At 40.9% G+C, this 15,290-nt stretch overlaps 1 protein-coding gene across 1 annotated transcript in view; it reads right to left on the bottom strand.

Moving 5' to 3' along the window:
• The window catches only part of LOC107124679 (AT-rich interactive domain-containing protein 1B-like), a gene marked incomplete at its 3' end in the record, with an annotated part of 378,077 nt that overhangs the window by 255,971 nt on the left and 106,816 nt on the right, over positions 1-15,290 (bottom strand). Inside the window, exon 4 of the mRNA XM_015428174.1 lies at positions 836-982. Within this exon, the coding sequence (XP_015283660.1) occupies positions 836-982 (147 nt within the window). The remainder of the gene's footprint in view (positions 1-835; positions 983-15,290) is intronic.

Here is a 15,290-nt window from a genome sequence, read left to right as displayed (position 1 = left end):
GTGTCTGTTGTGGGGTGAGGAAGGGAAGGAGATTGTAAGCCGCTCTAAGACACTGAGTGAAGGGCGGGGTATAAATCCAACTCTTCTTCTTCTTCTGTTTACTGCCACCACCAGCACACCGGGTAAAATCCAACCCCTCTCTGTCTCACATAAGGGTTGCCCAAAGCCAACCTCACAGGGGTGTTACTCGATAGCATACCATGTAGCGAAGTGATGTCAGAAGGAATTGTCCAGACTCTCTCAAGTTAAACAAACTTTATTTCTACAAGGCTCAAACTCAGGGTACTGCAAAGGACAGAATCTATGTGCGCTAAGGAAAATTAACAAAAAGACCGTCACTAATTAAAATACAATCCATCATACATCAGATCTGCAACTCTCTTCAGCATCATTCGCCTCTGTCATCCTTCATGGTGAACCAGAAGCTCCAAAAGTTTCCAAAACAAAGAGCCCCCAAACAACACAACAGTTCCCTTTTCAGTCCCCACCAGTGTGCTCTGGGGCCTTCAGCCAATGTGGGAGCAAACCTTGGAGTTCAAACCTGGGCTCACAAATAAGGAGGTGTTAACACATCAAAGGACTAGCATGTTATCCCTCCCAGTTCCAAAAGGATGCTTTGTATCTGCCAAAGAGCACTCTCCCCCCTTCTTCCTAGCTACAGAGACGCCTGAACCATTTCCCATGACCATAGCTGTCAAGGCATCCCCCCCATCTCACTACAGTAATGCAATCTGAAATACCAACAAAACTGATTCCTTCTGTCTTTAATTGTTTTTCGATTATATTTAGGAACTATAAACATGGTTTGTACATGGAGGTGAAACACAGGGCTTACCTGCTGTGTCTGGTACCTCTGTTGGGCCTGTGACAGATATTGGGCCTGTGGAGGCAAATGCTGAGGTTGTGGTTGCTGGTTGTAATATGGCTGTTGGCCCGGTTGGCAGTAGCCACTTACACCTTGTTGACCATACTGAGGTGGCATCTGTTAGGAAAAATGACCAAAGCTAAGTTAAGGAGAAAAACCAAATGAGGCATTTTCTATTATCTTGCTGTCATTTACAAAGATTTAGTTTCAGTTGATTTTCAAAGGGTCCAAAGCATTGTCTGGGTGGCAAAACCAAACCAAACTTTAATGTAACTTCCAAACAAATTAAGAAGGGGGAGAGGTAGAGTTAGCAACTCAAAGCTTAAAAACAATAATGTCCGCTCCTACAATTCTAACTCTGCTTCTAGAATATTCTGTTAAGGAAAGCAAACAAACTAAGTTTTAGAAACTGGTTTACTGAATCAAATATTTGCACCTCAGAAATTTCCAAACCAATCAATATTTACTAATGAAATATTTGATTGGGCCCATATGCTCTACATTTCAGAACCGCTTCTATGTATCACAACTTGGCATGGTTGGCACTACTGACCAGAGATGCTGGGTCCATCTGTTCCCACCAGGAAATGAGAAACTGCCCTGAAGTGCCAACAAAATGGCAATCTCCCATTTTCTGGTCACACAGTCACTGTAGGAGTAGAGCAGATCTGGGTAACACCATTTTAGTATCAAGATAAATAAGACAAATCTGAATATGAACAGTGAATTTGGATTCTGTCACCATTCATGGGAACAGGTCCCACATCTTGCAAACTCTTGGATTTCCCCAACTGCCCTGGTTTCTTGGAATGTCTTACATCAAATCAGACACTGGATGTGCCCTGCTTGCTTTGCCTTACTTTGTGGTTCTCCCTTATAGTGATAAACATTTTTGCCCTGGGGAAACTGGAATTTTCAGACTTCTCTTTGGTTTTTCTTTTGGCTCAGAAAGTAATGTGGGTTTTTTTCCTGCCAGCATATTAGACAATATAACAGAATAACATCAGTAAAAATCATTCCTAAATCAGCATAGACAAATTCAAATCCATTCCTGTGAATACACCCCTTGTGATTTTTCTTATCACAAACTATTATTTTAGCTCCTCTATGCTGTCCTCCCATCCTCTTTTTTTACTGTAAGTAACCCTTGAGGAGATCTTATTCCATTTGTCTGAAGAAGTGTGCTTTGCACATGAAAGCTTACACTTTGAATAAAAAAACTTTGTTTGTCTTAAAGGTGCCACTGGACTCAAACTTTGTTCTGCTGCTTCAGAATAATACGGCTACCCACTTGACTTTTTCTATCAATTACAATGTTAATGTTTTCATGCTCTTGAAAAAAGAGCAACTAGCTTTACTGTTACAGAAAAAAGGGGTTCCTTTGTAATCTTGTAATCCATTCCAATAGCTATTTACCCTTTCTTGTTAATGTCACTTCTTAATGACAAGCATTTTACCGTATTGGCAGAAGACTATATTCTTTAGCTAAGTTAGAAAGAACTAGCTGACACTGACTGGTCTGCTCTGATTGTATTTTCTTCAGTATCAGACATTAGGTTAATCATTCTACCACCATTTCAACCTTACCATACCAGTTAACAACTGTTCACTCTCCTCAGCCTGTGCCCAGAGGAGTTGCATTGCTTTTGTACAGGGGATGTGTGGTTGCTAGCCATTTGTGGTGGGGGAAATCTGTATTCGGCTAACACAATCGTTCATGGAAAACTGCATCTTTCTGAGCAATTATATATTATGATTTGATATCAGTGAAATGTGAATGTTTCCTCTTCAACCTCAGCATTTGTAGTAATAGTGCTATATTGATGGCAGGTGCATCATTGAGATGAGAGACACAAAAGCCTTCTCGCCCCTAACTAATGCTCCATCATTTCACTGTTTTTTCCTTTCGGAAGCTAGATACATCTCCCAAGTGCTAGCACATATGCTCACCCCAATATATGTTTTAAAAGTCAGTTCTAACCACCCAGTCACAGCAGAACCATGTTCCTATAGGAAGCTACCCATATGTGTTACACAGGTATAAATATAGAACCTAGCTGACAGTGGTTACAAAGTCAAAAGTTAAGGTTTGGAGGAGTGTCCATCTGCCTCTCTCATTTAGATAGATAGATAGATAGATAGATAGATAGATAGATAGATAGATAGATAGATATATATAGATATATATAGATATATAGGTATATATAGATATATATATATACACACACACACATATATATATACATACACACACACACACACACACACTGTTTTAAAAGTTTGTTTTTAATGTATTTTTAACTGTGCGCCTTCCTGAGGGCCTTAGCATAATATAAAGATATGATAAAGTGTTTTAAATAAATATAAAATAAACAAACAGAGAAGAATCCTTACGGAATATGGCTGGCCAATATAGAAAATAGGAGTTTGGACTAGATGGATATTTGGCCTCGTGCAGCAGGGCTTCTCTTACATTTTTATGCATGGTACATTCAACTGAGGTATGGCCATACATGTCCTAGGATATTTTCTCTTCTCCCATATAGATTAATTAACAACCCTATAGTTCAGTTTTGTTTGTGGGAATGATTAATTATCCTTCTGTTAAACGGCAATGCTTAAATACAAAGTTTAGTTTGAATATACTTATTTTTATACTGAAGTCTTTTCTCATCTGATTATCTGGATCGTGCCTATTCAAGGTTAGTGGCACACCATTACCTAGATGATTTGCACTACTTAACTAATCTTTACAAACATAAATGGCATCAATGGTATAAATCGATGGTGTGACCTCGTTTGGAATACTGTATACAGTTCTGGTCACCACACCTCAGAAAGAATATTATAGCTTTGGGAAAAGTGCAGAAAAGGGCAACTAGAATGATAAAAGGGTTGGAACACTTTCCCTATGAAGAAAGGTTAAAACTCTTGGGGCTCTTTAGCTTGGAGAAATGACGGCTGAGGGGTGACATGATTGTGGTTTATAAAATTATGCATGGGATAGAGGAGGTAGAGAAAGAAGTACTTTTCTCCCTTTCTCACAATACAACAACTCGTGGGCACTCAATGAAATTGCTAAGCAGTCGGGTTAGAGCAGATAAAAGGAAGTACTTCTTCACCCAAAGAGTGATTAACACATGGAATTCACTTCCACAGGAAGTGGTGGTGGCTACAAGCATGGACGGCTTCAAAAGGGAATTAGATAAGCATATGGAGCAGAGGTCCATCAGTGGCTATTAGCCACAAGGTATAGATAAGAACTCATGGTCTGGGGCAAGTGATGCTCTGTCATCTTCGTGCTTGGGAGGGCAACAGTGGGAGGGCTTTTAGTGTCATGGTCCCACTGGTGGACCTCCTGATGGCACCTGGTATTTTTGGTCACTGTGTGACAGAGTGTTGGAGTGGATGGGCCATTGGCCTAATCCAACATTGGCTTCTCTTATGTTCTTAAACATCAATTCTATAATTCACCATTAAATTCATTAATAATGATACATATGTAAGAACATCACTTTAGATGTATTTAAAATAAAATGTTCAGTGTATATCTAAAGAAGATGGAATGTTGCCAAATGAACTTGATTGTTGAGTTCGTAAACATTTTTAGCTCTGCAACTTGCACAATATACTAGTACAAGGGGTGGGACCCATGATACTCGCGGGGGGGAGGGACCTCCACACATGAGGCAGAGGAGGAAGCAGGAGGAGGAGGTAAGTTCCCCCCATCCCGCCAGTTCCTCCCCCGTCTCCTCCACACACACCCTGCTCGATCTCCCCCCCCCTTTTTGCTGCTGTCTCCCCCCCCCCCGGCTTCAAAGCGAGACCCAAGCAACTTGCCGCTCGGGCCTCGCTGCTCTCCCCCCCCAAGCAGCGGTGGCTGCGGTGAGGGAGTTCGCTGAGCATTCCCTGCGCATGCGCAGGGGACGCTCTGTCAATTTTGGGGGGATTTAAGTATCCCCCCGGTATTTTTTCCGGGTTTTTAGATCAGTTTTGCAGGGAACTGATGAACTTACATTTATTTTTGATGTACTGAAATTCTGAATAATTTTTCCAGGCTTCACAGTGAGAACCAAATAAATAAATCTACTGCAACAAAACAGTCAATCATTTCAAAGAAAATGTTATCTTTCCTTTCATGAAAACACAACACAATTTCATTGTCATTAATGGGTAAAACCTGTCTGCCACAAATGGTAGATCTGTCATTATAAATCCCTTCATTATCTGACTGAAACACAACTATTGCAGATGAACATGCATGCTCCAGAGAATAGATACATATAAGCAGGGGACCTGCTAGGAACTTGAGGGGGGATCTCATTTTCTCTTCCCCACTCTCTCCTCTTTTGCTTCCCTGAAAGCCCCTACAGCCTCTTCCCTTTTCCTATTTCCTTCTCACCTACTAGCCAATCTACTTTGTCTGCACCCCTTTCTTCCCCTTTCCCTTCTCTCCCCCTGGCAGCCCATCCTTGGGAAGATTCTGCATGTTGCTGGCCACCAGACAGGCCCAGTTGCGCATTAGGGAACCTACAAGGATTTGCAGAGGACACCACATTTTCCTCTCTATGCCCCCAGCTTACACTATTTTCTCTTTACCTTCTCCTGGCAGCTCCCATATCCTTCCCTATTCCCTTCTCTTCTCTCCACCCACCAAGCTACCTATCTTTTATCTGTGTCCAACTTCAGGCTTTGCCAATACTACAGCTGGGCCTGCTGGTGGCTCTTGGGCTCCACAGCCGCTGCACCTAGGCTCCAGTGTTCCACCACCATAGCAGCCGCAATGATCACCGAGCCCCTCTTCAGAATTTTTTTAACCTTTTTCAGATTTTTCTACAAACTTAGGAAGTCCCCCAAGTTCACAGAAAAATCTGTTTTGGGTTAGTATACCCCAATCCACAGATTCAGATATCCACAGATAGGGGCCACACTTGGGAAATAGATACACAAGACTAATGGTAAAAATATGGTTGATTCTATTACTATACAGTTAGGTTAGATCTCCCCTCTTGATTATTTCTGGTAATTAATACTAACTCTTGATACCACAAATCTAGAATGGCAAGTGATAAGAAATACACTGATATTCAGAAAAGTATCCACTCATCACCCAGTGTAATAGGCAACTACTGAGGTATTTAAACTATGGCCTATAAGATTATTAACTCACATGCATAATTCAATGATTATATGGATTTTGGTATCTTAATTTCCTAGACAGGGTATATTCAAGGAATGGAACAACCGAACGATAAAAACAGAAAGCCTTGGTTTTATACGAAATCAAAAGACTGCTGGGAAGCAAAATAATAAAAGGGGATAATACGACACATGAATGCTGCTATGATGGACCACTTCCAGTTCCCTCACTCATATGCTAGATTTTCCCTCCATTTATCTTGTCCCCTCACTGACTGAGCAGCCCTGGTAATGTGTTTTCTTCTCCTCCCAAAAACTTTGGCTGCCCCACCCTGTCAGTAAGATATATTTTGGCTATTTTCTCAGCCCAGGAACCTGAGGGAAGGGATAGGATCGCCCTTTAACTTCAACCCTTGAAAATGGCACTTGAGATGCTTTATGTTGAGAGGCTTTTGTTTCAGTGTTTCCCCAAACTCTCTAGTACACTTTATTTAAGTAATTGCTGACTCCTTTGGTGCCCAGAAAACTTGTAGCCTCTTCCCAGGACCCAAACGCTTTCTCTTTGAAACACCAGGATGCTTCTGGAGCTTTTGACTGACTTTTAAGGTCTCTACACGCAGTTCCTACACCAGACCAGAGAATTCTGTGCTCCTCAGAGATAACTCTCCCTGTTTGACTGGGTAGGGAATCTTCTTCTCTCTCTAGAAGATCTATCCCCTTTCCTTTGGCCTGAATTTAGAGTCTTCTCTACTACCCAAACTTCCTTGCCAAATCTTCTCCCAGTTCTCTGTCTGTGTTCCAACTGCTCTTAGCTAATGTTGAATTCAGACTGCATTCAGTCAAGGCTGAAATCTGACTGTCAGCACTAAATGCTTTTTCTGTCAAAGCTATACTCAGGCAGACTCAGTAGATGTCTCTTCTCAGCTAAGGTAGGAATCTGACAGAATCTCCTAGGCATCCAGCTCTCTCAAGAATTTTTCTGCTCAGCTCATGCTAACCAATCAGATTGCTTAGAACAGCCTGTCATGCAAAGCCCTCTGGCTCTGTGAAGAATTAACCCTTCACAGTCCTTTAGTTGTTGGTACAGCACTTCTAAACCTCTTAAAAATGCAATCTGTAACAGCTGCTTAGCCAAAATGGAAATGTGTTTTAAATCAGCTAAATTAATAGTCAGGTATCATGTAATAAAAATTAACCTCTCCTACAGCCACTCCTTAATCCTTTGGAACCTAAGTTTCTGTTGTTAACTGTAAAGATCAGATTACACCCTCTATTTTAGAAAGTAGGAAGTCCTGATTCACTGTACAAATAACATTTTTAAATATAACATATTTAATATAATGGCCAATAACTAACCATCTAATCATGGAGCTCCATTTGCAGAACAAACTACCCACCTATCCTCACCACCACCGCTATTCAAATGCACCTTCCAGGGTTCAACCCCCTTCCCCAATCAATGCTGAGCACAATGTCCGAAGTGGTAGGGAATAAGCAAATATCAAGCTCCCTATCCACTGTAAAAGCCCTCATGCCTATAGAAAACAGACTGGATTCAACAGTCCATCAATGCATTGATCCATCAGTGCAGATCTTCCCTGCATTCTATCCAGCAGTCCTTTCCAACCCCAGGGAAGTTATTCCTGGGCCTGTGGGGCCTGTGTGCTCTAATTACCATACTGGTTGGAAGACTGCAGGAAGAGGGAGCAAAATTATTCCTTCCCTCTGTCAGCAGAGATGCACTCATGTTAAGGGGCAGAAGGGAGCAATTTTGCCTCCTTTTCCCTTCCCATTACAAACTCCTGGGTCCACATGCCTCTGGAATAAACTTTCCCAGTCTGATATACTAACAAGTAATGCAAGTGAAACCACAGAGAATGAAAGTGAAACTGAAGCGTCCCAGTGATTTCCATGGACATGAGTTAAATTCTGTTGACATGGGTGAGTGGACAATTACAGCTACAGCATAGCTGCAGTTCTTCAGTGTTGGTAAGACAACAGTTTTCAGTGCCTTTGGGGTTTTCCATTAAAAACAACATGAGGAAAGTATATCCTGCCTATAATTTTACAAAGATTATTCAAATGAAAATAATGTCCATGTAAAGGCTAGAATTTCTCTGAATATAAACATTTAAACCACATTTGTTTTGCTTTGTCTTCCTCCTAATCATTCTGCACCCCAATCACTACCTGGAATCACCCAAGGCACACTGTTATTGTGTGTTGTTCATCTCCTCTTTCCTAGACTCTCCCACACCCTTAGCCTCAATGGATTAGGCTTATACATTTTCTTTATTCCTATTTTATTGCCTCCTTTAGCAAATTCCTAGGAAGCATTAAATTTATTACTGTATGGCTGCATGTGTGTGTGCATGCATGTGTTTGATTCTCAGTATGCCTTTCCTGTTTCTACTTGCTAATTTTCCCCAATAAAGATTTGCACACACACACACACACAATTCTCTAACTGATTATTTTTGGGAATCTCTCTCTATCCCCCTAATGAAGTGTTACTCAGACTGGGACCCCAGTATATTTATTTATTTATATTTACATTTATATCCCGCCCTCCGCGCCATTCGGCAGGCTCAGGGCGGCTAACAACATATATAAAAATACATTAAAATTCCATTAAAACTGTCAATCAATATAAAATCATACAACTTATATTAAAAGATGGCGAATCTTCCAATCTCAACTGTCAACTGAACATGTCTTAGTGTAAAAACTCTAACAGCACCAAACAACAGCAAAGGATGGAAGAGCAGAGGACAACAGTGTAACAGAAGAAAACATTGAACATAGATCGGGAAGCAATGAAAGTTGTTCAGGCAGTTCTCTAGAAGATTCAGACTCCAATAAGGGAACAGCAGCTCCCAAATTACTGAAAGTCAGATTGATCTCTTAATAAAGATTTGCCCATAGTACTCATGTTTGGACTTGACACATAAGGCGGAACACTCCAAACATCAGAGATCCTACACCATTTGGACAACAAGCTGCATATGAGCATTAAAATGTCTGGAAATGAACATCAACCATCCCCAAGAAAGAAACAGGCAATCTATTACATCATGCGTATCATGGCATGATGTCCCACACCCATTTTCTTGTTAATGTCATGACAAAGAAAAATTACTTTTAGAGTTTTTTAGGAACCTTCAACGTACTGAGAGCCAAGAAATAGTTAAAAACAGTTTATTCAATGTGATTTCAAAGTCATATGGAATTTTTGCACACTCAGTCTGTTCAACAAGCAGATCACACTGCCATAGAACTGATCTGTCCCAAGGGAATGACACAGCAGAATACTAGAAAGGGAAACATGGGAACAAATCTTACAGAGGGGGGAAATGGGAGGATACTGCAATGCACTAATTAAGACAAACTCTCTTGTCTCTTAAGACCCAGTGCTACTTCCTTCTGCTGTAAGCCTTCATTGCAAATCTGACATAGAATTTACATTTTGGGACAGAGGAGTCTATAATTTCATGCCAAAGGCAAAATCACACTGAATTCTTGAAAATGTATTACATTTGATTGGGAACATTGTTCAAAGGCACAACAGTACAACTTTCTTTGTGTGTTAAAATGCTCAGATAACTCACTTCCTTAAAAGATAATTTCAACATGTGTCTCTAACTTTATTTATGTAGAAATAAATAGCTACTTCTAAATAACTTAGTATAAATTTTAATTATCCCAGTCATCCATGTGCAGTTTCCTCACCTGGTCGCATATAAACTGATATTCATCTTTTCTGAGGGTCTTCTTCTAATACTTAAGTTGGTTAAGCAATCAAAAAATACACTTATGCTCAAAATAAAAGGTTTCATTCTCAATTACAGACAGTATTGAACTGACATATAAGTGTATACAAAAATTAACACACAAGTGTATAATTGTAGCTTTATGCTCAAGTGCCCCCAATTATACACTTTAAAACACTTTCAAAGGATCCATTGAGGGCATTCAATACCTCAGATCCATAAAGTCTACAGAGTACCTTCTAACAAGGCAGCTACTTAAAAGGGAATTCTCCAAGCTATAAAGCAAACACAAAACAAAAAGATTATAAAGGTTTATCCACACATGAAGGGGAAATGGCTTGCATGAAGCCAGCCAGAAAGGACATGGCTACATGGAACAATTGCTGTCCAGTTTGGGTGCTTTTGTATTACACAGGAAATATGAGAAGTTCCCCTTTTCTTTCCTCTGCACCAAAAAAAAGGTAAGGTGTAATATAGAATTTTCAAATATACCTTGTTCCTACTTTCAGAAAGGACTACACTCCCTTGGCTCTGCTCTCAATCTCACCAAATATCAATAAAGTTCATTCACCATCACCATTCAGAAATTACTTTACTTTCCACCTAACCCTTAAAAATTCATTTTCCTGTACATACATTGCTTTTGAAGAGGCAGTATTTGAAAACACTACAGGCGCAATGACAGCAACAATATTTGGGAGTGATTAACTGAGGGGTACGTTTCTTCATAGTAGATGCATATCACTTACCCAAAGGCCTTTTTTCTCTATAACAGCTATTCTGTTTTATGACCCTGGTCAGTAATCCAGAAACCAACTTGGGGGAAGAGATTTCTACCTTCCTAGAACCATGTAGAGACACAGACCAGATATGGAACAAAAGAACTCATGGGGTCCAAAGTATTCAGGAACAGGCAGCAATATTATTCAGTATCAAAGGAGGAATTTTCCTAACATTAAAAAGATTTTGGTAACCACTAAAAAAAACTCCCACTGTTATACATTTCTGTTTTGGAATTAGTAAAATGAATTCAAGGCCAGATTTTATTAACTCAAAATACTTAATACATAGATTTTTATATTACACAACCTATAGCAGTAAGGAATAACTCCCATGTACACTGTACACATATACAGCACTGAAATCCAAGATGGATATCTGCCCTCAGGAGATACTCCGACCTTCACATCAGAGCAGACAGGGCCTTCTTTTCCTGCAGACCACTGCTTGCCTTCCTTTTGTGATTCTGATTTCCTTTGGTGGAGATGCTACAGGACTGTACCCTGAATCTCCTGTCTTCCTCTGGTCAATTTCTGCAGCTCTCTCCTCAAAGGAAGAGTGGGGAACAAGTAGCTTATTACCCTCTTTGTTGGAGGTAATAGTAGTATTTTTAGTGATATGTTTATCATTTAAGTGACTCATTTTGTCCCAAATCAATATGCTATAATATGTATGATAATAATATGCTGAATCACTGTATGTTATTATTAGTATTTCCAATGCTGCTGCTGCTATTATTATTATTATTATTATTATTATTATTATTATTATTATTATTATTATTATTATTAAATTTTATTATGGTTACGTGTTATTTAAAAACTGGACTTTATTAAGATGTTATGCTTATTTTATTAGTTGTATGTATTGTGATTATTTTACTCAGGCCCATAGCTACAGTGGGGCATCTTGGGCCTGACCCCCTGACTTACCACCAAGGCCCCCTGACTTCCCATCCAGGCCAGGTGCTCCCTTGGGTGTGTGTGCAGGAGTGTGGGGGTGCCCCTGATTTATTTAAAGGCCCCCCGAATTAAAAAATCCTTTCTATGGACCTGATTTTACTACTTCGTATTAATTGCTATGGCTGTTGGGCTAATGCACTAAATAAATGAATTAATGGATAATAATACACAATAAGTAGTTCAGTATTATAAACTTTAACTCACTATCCAAATATTCTTCTGGTCCTGTTGTGACTGTATAAGATTGTTTCTGTCCAAATATTTTAATACACTATAAAATTTGTGTTTACGATTTTCAATTTTTTCCCCATCTTGTTGTTGTTGTTGTTCAGTCGCACAGTCGAGTCCGACTCTTCGCGACCCCATGGACCAGCTCCCGCCAGGCCTTCCGGTCTTCCGCCGTCCTCTGAAGTTTGCTCAATTTCATGTTCGTTGCATCGATGACACTGTCTAACCATCTCAACCTTTGCCGTCCCCGTCTTCTTTGACCTTCAATTTTTCCCAGCATCAGGGTCTTCTCCAGTGAGTGCTTCCTTCTCATTTGGTGGCCAAAGTATTTGAGCTTCAGTTTCATTATCTGGCCTTCCATTTTTTGTGTGCACACCCCTACTCACAAACAGACAAAACAATTCCTAAAAGTTTTACTCACAGGCAGCTCCAGTTGCCCTGACCTCCGATCCTTGGCACAAGCATTGGTCTTCAGGAACTCTGAGATGCACAAGGATCTCTCTTACTGAACAAATGGTCAGAAAAATCAGTTTCATCACATACTGGAACAGACGTAAAGGGATGCCTGGAATTAAGCCTGCTTTTCTGAAAGATTATGGGGATGCTCAGAAATAACAAGGCCTTAGGTGGCAGACTGACTCAGACAACTGTACCTTGTTTAAATAATAGTTGAAAATGTTAATAATTCAGGTTTTCTCACAAAATTCTAATTTTGTTTCCTCCTAAACAGAAGGACAACATTTGAAAGTTTGTAATAGATATTACACCACATTTCCCAAGACAAAATTCTAGTGTGTATGTAAATTATACGAGACATACATAGTCTCAAACTTAAATAGTTTCAAATTATACTATATATACATAGTCTCAAAACGTAACAATTAGCTATTCAAGGAGTAACATTTACACAGCTCATCAAGAAAACAGCAGAATGTCCAATGGTTCTTTAAAAGAGGAGGGACAGCAAGACAGAGAAAACAGCTCAGTAGGAACTGCTGTCTATTTTGGAGGAAGCCACTAGCCCATCTGGCCTTCTGGCCAGAAGTTTTAATAGCTTTCTATTTTTATAAAGAACATAAGGGGAGGGGGAGTGACTCCATCACTTTCCTATAGAAACCCAGCTGCCAAACTGGATGTGCCAAAGGAGAATGTTAGGGAATTTTAAAGAGATAACCTCTGCTGAGACTGCAATGTCAGGTTTGTAACCTCCCGACTGGGGCATGAGCTGTTGATGCGGGACTGAAACAGCTATGCTGTGGGAATTAGAAGAAAAGAAAGAGAAAAATTAAAAGCACGTATTGGTATTTTACCAGCATGCAGAAGAAAGCGATGTTCATGAGGTCTAATTCTATCTACATTACTTCAAAGTCTTATTAGGTTCTGTGAGATTTATATGATATTTTGAGTGTACCTAAGACACACTGTGCTGGTGTTGAAAATATGCTGTTAACTAAGCATACAATTTCTTACAAGGTACATTTCTTCAATTCTGAAATCATCCATACTCTCCCCCCCATCAGGACACTAATTCTTGAAGTTGTCACTCATATACAATTCTTAATAAAATCACAAGGAAAGAAAAATCACTGAGAAACAACAGTGGAATTAAACTACTTGCTCTTGAACATGTCTGTGCTTTCTGTCATTACTGCCCCATATCTGTTTCCTTATGAAAAGAACATCTTCCGGTCACATCAGAATTCATTATTTATTTATTTACAAAATTCATATTCTGTCTTTCTGCCCCTACTAGGGTTGCCAAGGTGGCTAACAAGCATACAAGATTATTTATTTATTTATTCAAATTTATAACCCGCCCTCCCTGCAAGCAGGCTCAGGGCGGCTCACAAATAGGGCACATATGCCAATAGTTAAAACAGTAAGAACAAGATAAAACCAACATTTACAACAACATAAAGTGCTCTAGATGTTACAAAAAGATCTTCAATCACAAGATGGTATCCTGGGGATGGTAGTCCCAATTCCGTGGCCTCCTGGGAATGTTAGTCTCAATTCAGTGGTATGGGTTCCACGCAGTATTATAAATGTCACAGGGCCATCACACGCCCCGATGTTACCTAACCCACATATAAGAACTATTAAACTCAAACTCCCTCCCAAAAATACATCATTAAAACAAAGAGTGAAAAAAGCAGAGGTAAAATACATATAAACCAGTTAAAACACACAAAACACATAATATTAATTAGAAAGATGGGATAATTGAGGGAATGCCAAACAAAAAAGAAGACGTTTTCACCCGCTGGCAGCAGATGGCAGCAGAAGGGGACAGTCATGTCTCCCTAAGGAAAGAGTTACACAGTTCTGGTGCCACAATCAAGACAATCTTCTGCACTGCTGCCTGTCTAACCTTAGAAGGTGGGGGCATTCGAAGCAGATCTCTGGAAGATGACTTTAGTAGTTGGGTGGGTTTCATAAAGCAATCTTTCAGGTATGCTGGTCCCAGGCCACATAGGGCTTTCAAGGTCAACATCAACACCTTGAATTGTGCCCTGAAACTGATTGTGAGCCCATGTAAATGGCCAAGACTGGAGTGATATGGTCCCTATGACTCACTCCAGTCAATAACCTGTCCACAGCATTCTTCATCAATTGACGTTTCTGAACATTTTTCAAGGGCAGCCCCATGTAAATTTAACCTTGATGTAATCAGGCAACCGACCATAGTGAACAGATCTTTTCTGCTCAGGATAGACAGTAGTTGGCTAACCAATCTGTCGACGGTCTTCCGCTCACCTGCCAATTCGCCGCCCGTTGCCACGCTGCCGCTGCACCTCCGTTCTCTCAGCCCTGCTGAAGCCTGGCCCGGTTTCTCTGGCCAGGGCTGCTGGGGAGGGTAGGGGAAATGGCTTCAAAGGAAGAGGGGAGGAGAGGCCTCAGACGGGGGTCTATGGGGCGGTTACCTCACCGGCTTCCTTCTCCCCCCCCCTTTGGACTCCTCCGTTCCCAAGCTTACGGGTCCTCTTTCTCTGGCGGGCTCCTGTGCTGTCTCTTAGTCCACCTCCTCCTCAGCCACCTCCTCTCTTCTTTCTTATCCCTTCCCCCAACCTTGTGCCGCCTCCTCCTCCTGGTTGGCCATGCCCCCATTTAAAACCGGGGATGCTGAGCCGACTTCCCTTCTCTCCACCCACCTGTGACTATCCAGCCTCTGGCCATGCCTCCCATTCCACGGCTCGCTGACACAACCAGTGCGAGACCCGCAATGGTCGGGTTGGCCTCTGCCGGGAAGGCCGCCGTTTTCTTGGCCCTCCCCCAGCGCTCCTAATTTCTCCACCATGGTGGAGTGTGGGTATAGACAGCTGCTGAGGGGTGCAGGAGAATCAACAGAATTGCATTCCCTCTGTCCATCTCCCTGTGCAAGTCATCCAAACAGGTGACCAAGGCTGCTTCAGTCCCATAACCAGGCCTGAAAGCAGATTCAGAGGAACCTAAACAATTTGCCTCATCCAGCAAGGCAGAGAGTTGTCCACCCACCACCCATTAAATCACCTTGATCAAGAATGGAACATTTGAGACTGACTGATA

Source organism: Gekko japonicus, unplaced genomic scaffold (assembly GCF_001447785.1).
Source record: "Gekko japonicus isolate JY-2015 unplaced genomic scaffold, Gekko_japonicus_V1.1 scaffold1706, whole genome shotgun sequence".
Classification (NCBI taxonomy): Eukaryota; Metazoa; Chordata; class Lepidosauria; order Squamata; family Gekkonidae; genus Gekko; species Gekko japonicus.
Note: the sequence above shows the minus strand (reverse complement) of the source record. Positions and strands in the feature narration are given on the sequence as shown.